The 18024-nt window shown below is 35.6% G+C and overlaps 1 protein-coding gene across 2 annotated transcripts; it reads left to right on the top strand.

Moving 5' to 3' along the window:
• The first annotated feature begins 7394 nt into the window (after nt 1-7394).
• On the top strand, nt 7395-14491 carry LOC128203614 (heat shock 70 kDa protein 12B-like). Of its 2 annotated transcripts, none has more exons than XM_052905102.1 (6): nt 7395-7470; nt 10393-10454; nt 11829-12151; nt 12512-12730; nt 13131-13266; nt 13423-14491. In XM_052905102.1, the coding sequence occupies exons 3-6, from the start codon at nt 11840-11842 to the stop codon at nt 14475-14477; spliced, it is 1722 nt and encodes a 573-aa protein (XP_052761062.1). In that variant the 5' UTR covers nt 7395-7470; nt 10393-10454; nt 11829-11839; the 3' UTR covers nt 14478-14491. The 2 variants fall into 2 exon arrangements, with proteins under 2 accessions (XP_052761062.1, XP_052761061.1); XM_052905101.1 differs by having other exon boundaries at nt 11826-12151.
• Nucleotides 14492-18024: the final 3533 nt, after the last annotated feature.

The raw sequence follows: 18024 nt of genomic DNA, 5'->3' as shown, positions 1-18024 counted from the left end.
TTTTGACGCCGTGACAAGACGCCAATACCAAGACGACTCTGCTCAGAAGCTGGTTCAAACCAGTGACAGATACCTCACGTCACAATGTTGGTACACATGGGTAAGATTTGTTATATCTCAGGTTTATCACTTTTTATCACTTTTAAGTTGTTGGTATATTTTTACAAATCATAATTTAGTTTTGCCCGAAATACCTTGGAATTGACTTAATCATTAAAGTTACAGTCTTATTTTAAATCAATACATACACATGTATAACAAACATCAATTTTGAGCGATAAACCTTTATATACAAACTAAATAGTCCATTTATGGAAAACATTAATTACTGATAACAAGATTGTAACCATGTATTTTATAGCTGAAAACGCAAAAATATTAGATGATTGTTGAATGCTAAAAGATTTACTGTGATCTTCCATCGTGTCATAAGGTAGAAATACCCTGTTTTCTGCACCTTTCGTTCGAATTAAACTTGGTATCCTTCATAAGAACCATTGTGTTTGACATGTATTCATCCTTTTCAACTTCCTGGTAAATCTTATTTGGAGTAAGAGTGCATCTTTAAGGACTGTACAACTCATGAATTTGCATGACACATCAATAATCATTTATAATAAGATTTTATCAAATCAATCAGTTTTCAACATTGTCCAGCCAAAACATATCTTTTATGTGAAAAAAGCTATTTTTTGAAACCAATTCAACACATGTAATGCTTGATATTTTGTTTTAGGCAGTCGTTTCACGACGGCCCTTCGTCGACTTTAACAAAGGAGATTACACGCAAGACGTCCATATGTCGGTCAAGTTCTCTGTCCAAAGCATCGTTAGTACCGGCGCGCTTGGTGTTATGTCCGATGGACGAGACGACCGTGGGGCACGCAACTTTGCACCGATGAGTCGAAAATTATCGTCAGCAAAAAAGATCGTCGGTTTAGTGTACGGAGACGTCGAAGCGAGCACCACGAACACTGTTGACAGGAGGGGGAAAGGGGTGGGACGGGGACTGAAGGTTAATATCTGAGAAGGTATAACAGCGTTCGGTAAAACTGACCTTTTTATTTTAAACGGGAATTTAAATGTGATAATGTACAGAGAACAGTTGTTATCATCATTTTTGTTCCGTATATGAGACATTTTTTTTCCTCCTGACATTTTGCAGTACGATAATGCACGCCCGCACGCTGCTGGTGCCACAGCGACACACCTGCAACAGGAGCAGATCAATGTCCTAGAGTCGCCAGCCAATTCTCCTGACCTTAATCTAGTTGAGAATAGTTGGAGTATGTTGGAGCGTGCAGTACGCAGACGTCAAAATCCATCGTCTAACGCAGCCGAATTGCACGTTCGCAGTTGGAAAACGGAATGCATTGCTACAGGAACATATCAAAGTTACTATCCGATCTATTCGGATGCATAGTAATTTATGCATTGATGCCAAGGGACGACATATAAAATATTTATCCTCGATCTCTCTATACCTTGTTAAATTTGACAATATAATGAAGTATTTTTACCTCGAAAAGTTCGTTTTCATTTGTGTGTTAATTATTAAAATATTAAAGAATGTTAAAAATGTATCCTTTTTTGTCGATCTCTGTAAGTGCCGGCTAAACATTCACGTGTCACGGTGACCTAAGTAAAACTGGTCTCATGTCGGAGTCCCATGTTGGGAATCTGAATAAAAGCAATATATGTATTTATTTGTTCAACTAAGGATGTCTACATATATGTTTATTTTGGGCATATAATAGCCTAGTCCGTTCGTACTCAATCAAATAAAAAGTCAAACTAATCCGCGATTGCCCACGAAAGGTCAAGATTTCGTATTTGATGACCATCCTTAAAAAGGTTTGTTTGTTTGCAGTGGCTTGACCCAGATTTTCCTGCTGTGTCGGTCAAAGTGGTTGTATTAAAACTCACTGTCATGTCTGTCAATAATTTTGTTGTATGTTGTATATCAAGTCACTGCAATGTCCGCAGTTGGTTCCGATGTCGTGTTTTATTTAATTGCCATATTCATTGGTTTATTTATTCCAAACAGTAATACACCAATCATTAACATTGAAAGTTATAAATTAAACAATTTATAAACGGTGAATTAATGTAACAAGTAATGCTTACAATAGTATATATTCTGCAAAATTGAGAAGTAACCAGAACAATAAAATGGCTTTTTTGATTCTCTCTTCTCAATTGCATAAGTGTCAGTTGTCGGTTTCATGGTATTCCAAGTCACTGCTATATCTGGCGGTGTCCTCGTTATCGTAATTCGTATCACTGCAGTGTCAGGCGGTAATATTGTCATCATATTCCATGTCACTTCCATGCCTGGCGGTGCTTTCATATCACTACGATGTATGTCAGTGCTCTCGTCATCGCAGTTCATGTCACTACTATAACTGTCAGTAATCTCGTCATCTTATTCCATTTCACTACCATGTATGTTTGTGCTATCGTTATCGTATTCCATGTCACACCAAATCTGTCATTGTTCTTTGCATTGTATTCAATGTCACTGCCTTGTCTGTCAGTGTTTTTTGCATTGTATTTCATTTCGCTGCAATGTCTGTCAGTGTTCTTGGCTTTGTATTTCATTTCGCTGCCATGTCTGTCAGTGTTCTTGGCTTTGTATTTTATTTCGCTGCCATGTCTGTCAGTGTTGTTGGCTTGGTATTTCATTTCACTGCCATGTATGTCAGTGTTCTTGGGTTAGTATTTCATTTCGCCGCCATGTATGTCAGTGTTCTTGGCTTTGTATTTCATTTCGCTGCCATGTATGTCAGTGTTCTTGGCTTTGTATTTCATTTCGCTGCCATGTCTGTCAGTGTTCATGGCTTTGTATTTCATTTCGCTGCCATGTGTGTCAGTGTTCTTGGCTTTGTATTTTATTTCGCTGCCATGTCTGTCAGTGTTCTTGGCTTTGTATTTCATTTCACTGCCATTTCTGTCAGTGTTCTTGGCTTAGTATTCATTTCGCCGCCATGTCTGTCAGTGTTCTTGGCTTTGTATTTCATTTCGATGCCATTTCTGTCAGTGTTCTTGGCTTTGCATTTCATTTCGATGCCATGTATGTCAGTGTTCTCGGCTTTGTATTTCATTTTGCTACCATGTCTTTGTATTACATGCCACTGTCATGCCTGACAATGATCTCGTCATTGTATGTATGTGACTGTCAAATCTTATCGTTGCTTCATTAGCCATATGTCATGTCACTACCGCGTTCATCGATACTCCCATCGGCATATGTTCATAGCACTGTCGTAACCGTCTAAGTTCGATTCTAGTATTTCTAGTAACTCACGTGTCCGTCATTGCTTCATTGTGATATTAAATTCCACTGCTCTTTCCGCCGAAATACCTATCGTCGTAGTTCATGCAACTGCTGTCACCGCCGAATTTCTCTTCGGCATGTTTGATGTCTTTTCACTATCATGTATATTAATATTCTGCCAACAGTATTAATAGCTATTCAGTATCCGTCTATGTTACCGCGGATAATACCAAAGTATCTCAAAGCCTCATAAGTTGTTTAATTGTTGTTCTTTACGCTATCGTTGGCATCGCCTATGTACTAATTGTCATTTTCGTTCTGTTTTACATGTATGTTACTCCCCCTTCATTTGGGATAAACATATGACATATAATGTTGAAATAAATTCGATGTAGCATCTGTTTAACACCGCGTAAATATATCGTCTTCATCACTAATTAATTTAAGATGTTCATAATTTTAAGCTTACAAAAGAACATAATTCCTTCAAATTTTAAAAATTATCGTTCAAAACTTGACTTTATTTTAATGCCAACCATGGAATACATGTTTTAAACAAAAACTTATCCAAAACATTGTATTTTGTCTCCAAGCAAATCGTTTATTATTTTTTATAACTGCGGGTGACAAAGAAACAATGCATCAATCGGATAATTAGGTAACAGATGGTCACATGTACTAGTTTGTTAAAATCACTTTTTTTCATGGATGAAATTATGATGGAGAACAATTAAATTATCGGCCCAAAACCTTCAAGCACCGCAAAAATAGATAATATTTTTACACTGGATGGATCGAAAGCATCGTTGCAAAATGCAGGCACTCATCATCCCTTTTTACCAAACAGCTATAGTGTAATGAGCCATTTTACTATATGCTTCATTATATCATGTTTTGTTTGCAGGGAGGAAGTTAACTCTATATTGAGGATAGTTAATACTTTTGCTGTTTTCCTGTAAATTGCAGTACATTTTTTTAGAAATAAATCACTGTGATTTATAATTTGTTTTTGTTTCTTAATTGGTGTTGAAGCGTGGTTAAAACACAATGTCAAATTTTAGAAATCGTGTAAGTCTGTGCTGTGAAGCTGGACTATAATGAACTGAAACAATTCATATTTATGAGAAAATTCAACACCAATATAGTAAAAACAGCCTGAAGAAAATAATTATGCTAGTGTTTGTGTTGCCGTAGGATAATGCGACAGGTTTCATTTATGTATTGATCAACATGTAAATATATTCTACATGTCTCAAATGCGTTACCCAAGAGATGTATATTTAATGTTTTAAATAGAAGAAATTGTGTTACCTTTGAACAGAAAGTACTATACCGCCATGGGTTTGGATTTGTTTGGTTAAGTAAAAAGTGGCAAATGTTAATGGTTTTGGAAATATTAGAGACCACACCTATGTGGCACATGTACACATGTTAAATCCATGTTAAATCCAGAAATATCAACATACCCTTTTATGTGACAAAATCATAAGCGTGATTTCGGTATTCTAGCCACAAACTATTAATTTAAAATGTTCTAAATAAAAGGATTCCAAGAGAGAACCGAATTGGTTTATTTATGGGGGTTTTTTAATTTTGATATTCAATTTGGATGATTTGAAGATGAGTGTCATGTTATAAAATGTATGCACTTCAAATGGTACATGTTAGGATATGTTGGGTGTCAAGTATTCTTTCATTCCTACTGTGTAATATACTAAGTCTACAGTGAAGAGAACAATTTTGAACGCACTTTGTTCTTCTGTTAAAAAATATGTATATTTATTGAATAGCAGAAACTACATCCTAAAAGACGGATTGTGCAACACAGTTAATGCCCGACCCCGTAACAGGGAACATAGACAGTCTCGTGGATCAGCTGTAGTTCACCAATCACTGTTTCACATAATTGACATTTACAAAAAATATGATTCAATGGTCACAGCAAACAGCCATTGGAATAATAACAGATTAATGTACAAGAATAGTTTATTAGAGCCTCACTAAACGTGCCGCAATCATAAACATGGAACTTGTGTATATATTGTTTCATTAGATGTAGAAGGAAACCAAACTCAGAGTTTAAGCGCAGATCTACTTTAAAGAAACATATTTAAATGCTAATGAAAAAATGAATGAAATTGTCTGTAAAAGTACTTAATTGTTTTGGGGATTATAAATATCGTCAATATATATTTTTTATTTTGAACATCATGATATTCTCAATATGTGATGTTTCGATTTCACGAAAGAAGACGAGTTTGGTCAAGCACAAATGTTTAAATGAGATTGTAATAACGTTTTAAATGCGTTTTGAAGGTAAACAAATAAGGAACCAATCATTATAAAGAAATTATGTATTTATATAAAAAAGGAATACTTAATTAAAAGTAACTCTATCCTGTCAAACAACCTTGCATGGACATACAATAAATGTTTTAAAGCAGGATCACTGCCTCTATACTGAATGCCTGTCACATGACTAATCAGTAACAGTAAGATAAACGCGTACACACTACTAGGGTCATAATCCGTTGCATTTCGGATGCCATTTAACATATCTATTTTATCAACGTTTTAAGATTCATTGCCTTTGCCGCGCAACACGAAAGTGTTCCAATGGCCTACATTGCCCTCGAGCCATATGGAAACATATGGAAACAATTACTAAAATTACTGTTACTTCTGTAACAAGAATTCATATACTTTTGTAACCGTTTATTGTCTTTTCTCTGGTTTGTACAAATATTTTTAAAACATTTGAAGGAAAAATAGCTAGGGCTGAAAAAACACAAAACAGCAATAAAATTCATGTTCTAGGTCTACATACTGTGTGATAGTAAAGATCGAGGTTGCATTGCTTCTGTATGGTGGTAAACCGGTGTTATACATGTCAATACCCTATCTAAAACTTAAATTAAATCTTCATAATTGGGCATTTTATAAACTGATTTAAAACGAGTAAATGGAATGAAACACAAGTGCTTTTTAGTATATCCAAAAGCTTTCTTATCATTTTCGTCCAAAAGGCATTAATCATTCAGTGTTAAGCAGGCAATTATCTAGTTTAAATACTCGTGTAAACAAATTCTGATGTAAGTAATCATTGCTTTCAATAATGTTTTTTTTTAATCGTATCACCAGGTTAAATTCAGTTCTAAAGTAAACAAAACATTAAACACCCCAAGGGGGCTAACTTTTGCAGACGCGGTAATATTTATAACAAAAGATTTAAGTCCCTTGGGAACACTCAAAGTGTGAATTGTAAAAGCACGCCTTACAGTTCCAAGTTAAGTAAAGAACAATACTTACAGTGCATATTGACACATATTTTCTAAGAATGCTTTGATAACAGTTCCCCCAACATCCATAGCAATATATTATATGATTGGTGATAAAATCATATTTTCTCATATAATCAAAGCATTTGTGCCTTTAAAGTGACACTCTTATTCGAAATCAACACATACACATGTATAATAAACATATATTTTGACTGATAAACCTTTAACTACTTACTTAATATTGCATTAATTAATTAATTACTGAGAACAAGATTGTAACCGTGTATTTAATAGCTGAAAGCACAAAAATATTAAATGAATGGTGAATGATCAAAGATTTACTGTGATCTACTATAGTCTCATAAGATATAAATATCATGTTTTATGCTCTTTTCTTTCACATTAAATTCGGTATCCTTCATAAGAACCATTGTTTTCGACATCCTTTTCGTTCTTTTTGGAATATTAAAACACTATAATTATTTATTTATTATCATTTATTATGTGTATTTTAAAACAATGGAGCTGCTTGAAACTAACACTATGAATGCAGCAAATAAGTCGGGACAAAATCCCTGGTTGTTATGCAAACATGGGTAAGAAATTGTCATCGACTGTCAATTCGTCAATTACAATTCTATGTAAGAAATAAATTAAAGCAATTTGAAAAAAAACAATATTAATATTAAATATTAATGACTATTCATTTTGTAAAAATACTGTCCAAAGCCCCGTATTTGTTTGATACGGCTCAAAGATATGGTTTGTAAAATAATATGAATTTTACGGGAAAAGGAAGTAAATTCCTCGCTGCATTATTCTTTTGAGATCGATATCCGATCACCTGGTTTGTTATCGTCCTTAGTCATATTGTCGCCGGAGATTTTCTTTTGTCTAAAGGATCTTTTGCAGGTGCGTTTGACATTTTTATTCGAAATTATTATGTTTTGAATGTTAATGTTAATTAAAAAATATAGCTATAAATTAACTATAACTACCGATGGTTTAAATTGCAAGTTATGGTTAATTTAAAGATTGTTGGGTAAGATAAACAAGTTGAAAAGTTCGCTCAGTTGGTAAAACCCCTGTCACACGGGGGCCGCGTTCCCATGGCGTCGAAGAAAAATCCAGAACGCTGATCAGCGCGCAGTGGAATCTCAAGCATCGCCGCGGCAACGCAATGGTGTCGCCAGAGAACGCGGCGGCATCGTATAAGACGACGAGCTACGGCGCGCACTTAAAGCATGCGCAAAACAAACGCTGTCGCTCGACGTTCTGATTAGGTCGCAGACGGATCGCCGAGAGGTCGCCGTAGCAGCGCAGCTCGGTCTCCTACAACGATACAGGATCGCCGCTGGCGTGCACAGAGGTCACAATGGTTATCGATGGCGCTTGCACTGCGATCGTACGGCGTACTTATGACGAAACTGCGTCTCTACTGCGCGTCTACGTCTACAGCTATAGTTTTTTTATTATTATTGCGCTCTCATAACTATTGAACGGAGGCGCCATGGTGACCATTGCATTTCCCAATGCGTTTCTACCGCGTCAATCGGCGTTTGCATGACAGTGAACCAACCCAACGAAACAGTTTTATACATTCATAACACCTTGAGTGATGTGCAACAGCAGGTGGGGCTACTGATTGCCTATACGCAGGTCCAGCTGATCCAGGATGGTGCAGACGCGGTGAATCTCATCCAGAGACGACGACTTGCTTCTGTTTGCGGAAGGCAATTATCTTTCACCGCCTTTTTCTCCTTTCCACCTCGGGCGTGGTCTAATCTGTCCGAAAGCAATTGGAGGAATTGGAAACTGATTGAGACATCGCTGTTATAGGTAGTGCAAAACAACACTCCGCCAGCGCAGTGTGAGCACCGTGAAAGCGCACTGAACATGCAGTGCGCATAAGAGAACAACTCGATGCGCGCAGTGGACGCGCCGTGCGAGCGCCATGAGAGCGCAGACTATCGCCATATAGAACTCCGTAGGAACGCCATGGAACTTCATAGAAACGCCAATGTCGTCTCGCGACCACCGTGACATCGCCAACGTCATGCAAAATATCGTTTTTTCTGCGATCTCACGGCGCTCTGAAAAATTTATCAACGACGTGCAGTCGCAGTGAAATTGTGGCTTGGTGTGACAGGGACTTATAACGCACATGCTCAATCATTTCAGACGCAGTTGGTTACTGTTCGCACAGGTGTACTGTTGGAATATGACACATGATTGTGTTTTAATGAACTGTTACAAGAATGGGTCCAAGTTTTTGTGAAAACGAATGGGTCCAAGTTTTTGTGAAAATATACATATACAAGAAGGTTTCAAAGGGGTTATCTTGAATTTCATGACCTTTTTCTCGTAAGTAGATATGACGAACAATTGAGATGTTAACTTTTAGTGTTCCTTCTACAATGATAAAACTACATCTTGGACGCAATAAACTAGTTTAAAGATATCGTTGAAGTAGTAACAAGTGATGTTTGTGTGCAATGATCAATATGTGAAGTGCACATTATCAAACTTAAGGATAACAATTATCAAATTCAAAATGATTTCCCCACATTTAAAATATATCCTCATCTTTAAATCTAACCTAGTAATTGATAACCTAAAATATTGATATCTCTGATGTTTTAATTCCTATTCCGAAATGTTTTACATCGAGAAAACAAGAAAGAAGTATCTTTTTTGTACGTAAATTGCTTAAGTCTGACTTTGATAGGCATTCAGTTTTGCGTCTTCGATTTTCGTGACATTGAGTAGTAAACACCAAAAAGTGACTTATCCGCTGTGTGATTTAAATATGTAAGATATGGAACAAAATGATAACTAGGACAAGAGCACCGCGGAGTGAACGTGAATAGACGAGTGTTATTTTAGCATTTAACATCGGGTTTTTTTCAATGCCACTTACCAAAATTGTCACCAAAGTATGCTTTGAGGGGGGGGGGGGGGGTTAAGAGATTAATGGTATATGCTCTGATATAACATGAGGTCTGTACACTTATCTAATAAAACCAATTTAAAAGGCTCTATAACAGATCACACGATGTTCTTATCTGCTTACCTCTTGGTAACAGTGGAATGGTTTTATCTGAAAGATAACTTTATTGCGGTTATTTACGCTTTGTTTTACTTTGTAAACGGCGTAAAAGTTCCCCGACATATACTCTCAATTTTAATAAATTATATGAGATAGACACAAATCGGTTCTCATCAGAATTGCAATTTTACCTTTTACTTAACAAGTACTTACTTGTCAAGAGGATTCGCGCATTTGCCATAGCTTGAGGCTTACCGCGTATGATTCGCCGTATGGGTGTTTGCCGGTTTTACGGCTTTGGCTCTGAATCATTCTAGCGATTTATCTCCTTCATAAAGTCCAAAGAAATGAATTCTCTTGAAATAAGTGGAAAATTATGATTTACTTGTCTGTGGAATGTCTGCGACATATCTTTCAATCGAGTGTCATCATAGATACAACTAAAAAGTGGTATTTTCTTATTAGGATTTTATATCTTATGATTAGGTCATATCTTAATTACAAAATAGTATAACATTTGATCGTTTCGCTCCTTTACACCTTCTGTCCACGTAAAATACTAAGAAATTACATGTTTTTCTCGAAATACGAGATACTAGATATGAACATTGATATAAAGTGGCATTTTACTATTGAAAGCGTATACCTGCAATATAATGTTATTGAATTCGTATGAAATATCTGCACAAGTTCTTGCACGTAAAGATTACTATATGCCAGAACTGATATATTTATGTTTTACATAAATTCAATTTCCTTAACATATTGAGGTCTATCTTTTGCAGGTCTGCCCCTAAGTTTGATGTTCGTCCATTGAAGTTTGCACACAAACAACGAATTAAATAAGGTATTAATCAGGACCCGGGAGAGCTGGTTACGTCATAAGGGCGAGTTTCAATCATCACAATAACTGTTCACTGTAGACAATGTACTACTCGAATCACGAAGAGTTACACTTTTAACACCAATTAATACATTTTTACACCAGTGTTGAGTTACTTTTCCAACATGAAATGTCTCATCTTTACATCATTGTTAAGTTCCCTTATCACGATTCCACATTGGTGTTGAGTTACGCTTTCAACACACAAATCTCTCGTTTTAACCTCACTATTGAGTTTCGCATTTTACACTAAATATCACACTTTGACATCAGTGTTGAGCTCTTGTAATATACACTGAATATCACCCTTTAACATCACTGTTGACATCTTGCTTTCTACACTACATATCACATTCTGTCATCAGTGTTGGGTTCTTGCTTTTTATACTTAATAGCACACTTTGACATCCGTGTTGAGCTTCGCCTTTTACACTAAATATCATACTTTGACATCAGTGTTGAGTTCTTGCTTTTTACACTGAATATCACACTTTGACATCAGTGTTAAGTTCTTGCTTTTTACCCTTAATATCACACTTTGACATCAGTATTGAGTTTCGCTTTTTACACTTAATATCACAGTTTGTCATCAGTGTAGAGTGCTGCATTTTTACTTAACATCACACTTTGACATCAGTGTTGCGATTTGCTTTTTACACTAATTATCACACTTTATATCAGCGTTTTGCTTTTAACCCTAAATATAACACTTTATCATCAGTGTTGCGTTCCGCTTTTTACACTAAATAACAAATTTATTATCAGTGTTGTGTTTCGCTTTTTACACTGAAAATCACACTTTGACACCAGTGTTGAGTTTTGTTTTTTACCCTCAATATCACACTTTGACATCAGTGTTGAGTTTCGCTTTTTACAATGAATATCACACTTTGTCATCAGTGTTGAGATTTTCTTTTTACACTGAATATCACATTTTGATATCAGTGTTACGATTTCCTTTAACACTAAATATCACACTTTGACAACAGTGTTGAGTTTTGCTTTTTACACTTAATATCACATATTGACATTAGTGTTGAGTTTTGCTTTTTATACTGAATATCACATTTTGACCTCAGTGATGAGTTACGCTTCACACGTTTACATCAGGATTTATTCTGCATTTTGTTACATCAACAGGTTGAAATATATTTCTTTTCAAAATGTTGTACTGATTGATTCCTGTTTTCAACAATGCTGAAAATACTGCAAAAGTAATATGCATACACCAATCCCCGAATTTTGCTACTTTTCTAGTTTAGCCTAGTCTTGGGCAAGGAGGGGAAATCTTTGCCACTTGAACGCTCTAACTCTAACATGCCTTTCTTGTCTTAGCAGATCTAATAATCATGCCAAGAAATGCCCAAAGCAATACCTTAATGGTTGCTGCTTTCGACTTTGGGACCACGTATAGCGGCTATGCTTTCTCCTTCCGAGACGATCCAACCAAGATTCAGACAAACCACAACTGGTATGCAAGCGGTGGGTCTTCCCAGCTGGTGTCATTAAAGACACCTACCTCCGTTCTTTTAAACCCTAAAGGAAAATTCGATTCATTTGGATTCGAGGCTGAAAATAAGTACGTAAGCCTGGCTTTCGACGATAAACACGAGGGCTGGAGGTTGTTTCGGAGGTTTAAAATGGTTTTGCATAGCAATGAGGTACGTTTTTATATGACTAGAACATGTTTTACCTAACAAACACTATCAATAATGGCACTACGATTCGTATACAAGAATATATATCTACTCTTGTTTAGAGATACAGGGTGAAATGTCTAGCAGGTGTTTAACGAGAATCATACGATGACACACTATAGCAAACCACATATTTTATAGATAAAAATATATCATTATCATTCAGGTAGGGGTTATAACGCCTTGGAACTGTAAGTGAAATCATGGGGGTTAAACTTCATTACATGTCGTCAACCGCGTTCTGATTTCAAAGTGCAAAATTAAACATTTAAGTCTTTGTGGAGATCGTATACTATTTAAAAGTAAAATTAATATCTTTTTTAGCACTTGACGAAACGCATTACGGTGGAGGACTTTTCCGGTAAACAGATGGCGGCTTTTCCGCTTTTCGTCATGTCGATCAAATACCTGAGAGAACACTTACTGGAGGAGGTTACATCGCAAAAAAGAGGAATCAAAGAGACTGAAATACTGTACGTGTTGACCGTCCCGGCTATCTGGGATGACAATGCCAAGAGGTTCATGAGAGATGCAGCCGTTGCAGTACGTAATGGCTTTTTTGTTGAGTTGTGATATGCACTGAGACATATACTTTTACATAGATACAAATTCTTTTTTTCGAATAATTGAATAGTATGTATCATAATAAGGTTATTAATCTAGATTTAATATTGCAACATAGAACAATATATTTACTAGCCTGGAAAACACCTTAAATGAAGGCTTTGCGATCGATAACTTAGTATTTTACATGTTCTATTATTACACGCGTTTTCATTAGAGACCTCAACCGGGTATTAAAACGAAAGAAAGCTGAGGTAGCGTGCAGTTAAACTACAACGATATTCACGTATATTGCACGCTTCTAATTGAATTCCCATAACATTTTTCAACAAAACCCATTTTCAATGCAAATGAAATAATACAACTGTCTTCTGCAAAGGCTAAAATAGACCCAGACCGCCTTAAGCTGGCCTTGGAACCGGAGTGCGCCTCAATTTGGTGTGAAACGTTGGGTACGGACGTGAAAGGCGCTGTAGCCATTGCTGGGTCGCAGTATATGGTCGTCGATCTCGGAGGTTAGACATTTTGTAGATACAGCAGCAATTTTAATATTTAGTATACTTGCGTTAATTAGGCTGTAATAGGAAGTATATGAAACATTTTATAAATGAGAACTTAGTCTAAGTCATCGTGGGTTTTTAACCATAACATGTTTAAACGATTTACTCCAGGGGGGACAGCAGATATATCCGTACACGAAAGAAAATCAGACGGAACTTTGAAGGAAATCCACAAAGCTAGTGGCGGTCCTTGGGGAGGCATCTTTGTGGATAAAAACTACATGAAAATGTTGGATCAGTTGTATGGGGAGGAAGCTCTAATTGACCTGCGAAAGACGGAAATGAGCGATTATTTTGATATCACTCGTGATTTTGAACTAAAAAAACGAACATTTAATACCGATAAAAAAGAGAATTTTGTCATTCGTTTGTCTGTTTCGTTGCTTGACATTGCTAATAAACATTCTGAAAAATCCCTAGAGGAGAGAATTGCAGCCATGGACATTCAGAAAAATGCCATAGCACCGAGGGGTAAGGACAAACTGAAGATCGATGAGACACTTGTCCAGTCATGGTTCAAAGGTCCAATTGATCTGCTGATCCAGCACATCAAGTCGCTTTTATCAGACCGAAAGATGAAACGCGTGCAAACAGTTATTCTGGTCGGCGGATTTAGCGAAAGCCCATACGTTCAGAAGAGATTGAGAAAGGAAATACCCGGCGCGAGGGTGATCGTTCCTGCTGACGCGGGTCTCGCGGTGTTGAAAGGCGCCGTGAAGTTTGGACACAACCCATCCATAGTCTCCTCCAGGATTATGAAGTACACGTATGGGACTGAAGTATTACGAACATTTGATAAAAACAAACATCCAGCGGAGAAGAAACTTTTTATGCAGGGAAAGTGGAAGGTTGATAATTGTTTCGATGTGTTCGTGCCGGTGAACGAAGAGGTGAAAGTGGACCAACAGGTGACCAGGGGATGTATTCCTAACAGTGAAATATCCCTCACACACATCTACAGGACGACAAAGCAGAACCCGGAGTACACAACAGACTCAGGATGTGAACTGCTAGGCACTGTTCAGCTTGAAAACAGCACCGATATTCCATTTCAACAGCAGGTTATAGAAACTACGTTCATGTTCGGGGATACGGAACTTCTTATTAAGATGCAGAACACGACCACTGGAAAAGATGCCTTCATGACCTTTAAATGCTTCCAATAAAACATTTTTGAAATAATCGCAATTACTTACATTACAAAATTTATTTCATAGGGTATTTGTCACAATATGTATAGTATTTCGAACAGCTCAACAACGACCGCGACCGCACCTATATTTTTATCACAAACCAGATGTTTTGTTGTATTAGCTTTTTTAAAGCTAATATATTATCAACTATGATTTTCCTACACAGTTCTAGTGTGTTTTATAAAGTGAAGTAACCAATGCTTGAAGTTTTATAGACAAACAACAACAACAAATCGCCCAAAAAGTCAATTTTCCTTTTTCTTTTGTAAGAAGTAATTGCAGAAATGATGACAAATTTGCTAAAAAGAATAACTGAACATTAAAACGATTGTATTCATATTGGTGTGTATCAATTATACATTGTTTATCATTGAACATGTTGGGTACTCGTATATTAACCGGTGTAGCATTAGTTTCAATTAATTCAAACAAAACGGCATCTTCAGGTAATCACACTGTGGGTCGAATAGAAAATGAATGTAAGTTATTAATGACAATAAATGTATTGTGACCTTGCTCGGAGTTATTGGTCATCATTCAATCCACAATATAATAATTAAAGATGCACTCTTACTCCCAAATAAGATTTACCACAATTAATAATATTGTTTTAATATTCCACAAAGGATGAATACAGGTCGAAAACAAGGTTCTTTTAAAGGATACCCAGTTAAATTTGAGAGAAATGTGCATAAAAAACACGGTATTTCTACCTTATGAGGTTAAAGTAGACCACAGTAAATCTTTTAGCATTCACCAATCATTTAATACTTCTGCGCTTTCAGCTATTAAATACACGGTTATAATCTTGTTATCAGAATTTAATAGTTTCCTTAAATGCATTCTTTATTTAGTAGTTAAAGGTTTATAAGTCAAAAATGATGTTTGTTATACATGTGTATGTATTGATTTTGAATAAGAGTGTCACTTTAATTATGCAATATAAAAATGTGCACCTCATACTGGTAACAATAAGTGTTTATTTTCTGAGTGGAAATTGGAATAATGATCAATGCCTTCAAGCATGGTCGCAACATATCAATTGTCAATCATTATATTATATTTACACCTCAACTTCCATTCCTGAAATGAACTGCTTTTCGGCAATTGCGTTCATCAATCGATGAACGCAACATCTTCGGATATGTTCTGATCGCAATTCATCGGATAACTGTATACATGAAAACTATTGATTTTGTTATTGTTTGTATTGTTTCAGCAGGTCCCGTAAAATATAAATCAACATTTTAGAAAGTATATATTTTAAATGTACTGTTGAGATAAGTGTTTGAATTTTACATTTAAAAGTGATTTCAAATGGTTGATCTTTTCCCGCGTTATTGTGACGTCATTTGAAAAAATGTTTCCGGTTACAGTCGGGTCGTTCTATTTACAGAATGGGTATGATGGTATTAATAAATGGGTTTCGTAAATGAAATGAAATCTTTTTTGACAATTTTTGAATGAAATGAGGAACTATTGGTGTAAATATAAGGAATGAATTGCGGGGTTGATGTCATTATCGGGGATATGAACGCGGACTCCTTCGGACTCCACACACTTTGACCAACCCAATTGCGTTCATACCCCGATAATGACATCAAGTCCGCAATTCATTCCTTAATTATTTCCAAAATTTAAGCCACTGTGGGTAAACATGTTTTGTAAGTTTTAAACTGTGGTAAAATGAATTCTCACTGAAATGAAAATTGACTTAGCTCGTCCAAGCTTTTTACTTTGTTAAGAGTATTTTCCTAAAGGCTATTATTCGATTTAATTTGTAATACTCATGACTAGAATGTTACTTTATGACGTCGATTTTGAAGAAGACAGCTTATATCAACAGGAATATGTTTAATTGTTAGGTCTACAATTATGTGTCAACGTCATTTGTGACCAAATACTAACAAAAAAAAACACGCTCGGACAGACCAAAAATAGGTTAGCCTTACTTCAGTTAATAACCTTGATATCTGTTTTCTTGTTCCCTTAGGCTTCCTATAGTTTCGTTTTGTATATGTTGACCGATATAGGGAGTTACAGATATTTGCAAACATAACTCTCATCATAGCACAACTATTGTATATATGTACATGTATATCCTTTATTACAACTTATCTGTGATTAAACATATAACGTTATTGACACGTTAATTTAATTAATAGATTGCATTATAAAATATTTTGATTTACTGAACTTATGAAGTTGATGTATTTGCGTATTTGATATTTATGTTTTTTTTGTTTTTGTCGTTTTTTGGTTGTCTAGTTTTGTTATTTGTATGCATGGAATCACCTGAAAACACTATATTGTGTATATATTTGTCCACATGGGCTATGACCTTCTGGATGTTCTGTAAATAAATCTTGAATCTTGAATCTATCTGTTTTCTTTTACAGATAACTCATAAATTGATTGATGCTGTTTGTGTAAAAGTTTTTAAATATCGAATATCAATCATAATAAATAACTAAATAAAGTTGCAAATGATGTTAAGGTGATTCAGGTAGAAACGTTATTTCAAACCTTTTTTTTCTAAAATCAGTTCTATGTTTTAATATGAATGATAAACATTATTAGAATACATGTATGTTATAATTATCTTAGAATTCGTGCTTACTCAAAACGGTAGATTAAATAGCATGTATTGGAACATGTTTCTCTAGCCCAATCGAAAGTTCATAATTGAGTTTAAATGGATTAAAGGGTAATGAATATATCGAACATTTTTTTTCTTTTTTATGTTAAAAAAAAATCCGCAAAAATCCGAGGTTTAAATACAAATTTGTTCATGCAAAAAGGTGCACTCTAACAGATTGAACGTTTTAACAACTTTTTTTTATTTTTTATCTTGGAACGAGCAGTTTTTTGCGAAAATATCTGAAAAACAGCGATAAAAGTCTAATGACTAAAGATCAGATCGCACATTTTCATATTTCCTCTCTAAATGATGTTTTATGCCATAGAACATTAAATCTGAAATGGAAATATGAAAATCTGCGATCTGATCTTTTGTCAACAGTCTTTCATCACTGGTATGCAAATATTTACGCAAAAATTTGCTATTTCCGGAGCAAAAAAAATAAAACTGTAAATATGTGAGAGTGCACCTTTAAGTAGCTCAATCCTTCACTACTCTCACTCATTCATCAGTGGTTTGACAATGATAAATGTAACTGTGGTACGCATAGCATCATCACCCTGGTGAACGAGAGTGTCACTACTTGGTATTGTCCACTTTACACGGGTTTCGAGGTGTTGTACTCATGCTGTCATGTTATCATGGACTTTGTTCTTTGAATAAACTTGAAACTTGAGGAGCAGTATTTACACATAGATAAGTGGTGCTGCTGAGTGCTGACTATATTTTCTACATCGATATGAAGATATATTTTACGGATGCATTTGCAATTACACGTAACAACATGGAACGTCTCAGACATGGCCCTGCGGGGTTGATTTGCAAAATGGAAGAACCCGATTGAAATACTTCGCACTTAAGCCATCTTCATCCACTTTA

The sequence above is a fragment of the Mya arenaria genome, chromosome 9 (genome assembly GCF_026914265.1).
Source record: "Mya arenaria isolate MELC-2E11 chromosome 9, ASM2691426v1".
NCBI lineage: Eukaryota > Metazoa > Mollusca > Bivalvia > Myida > Myidae > Mya > Mya arenaria.
Note: the sequence above shows the minus strand (reverse complement) of the source record. Positions and strands in the feature narration are given on the sequence as shown.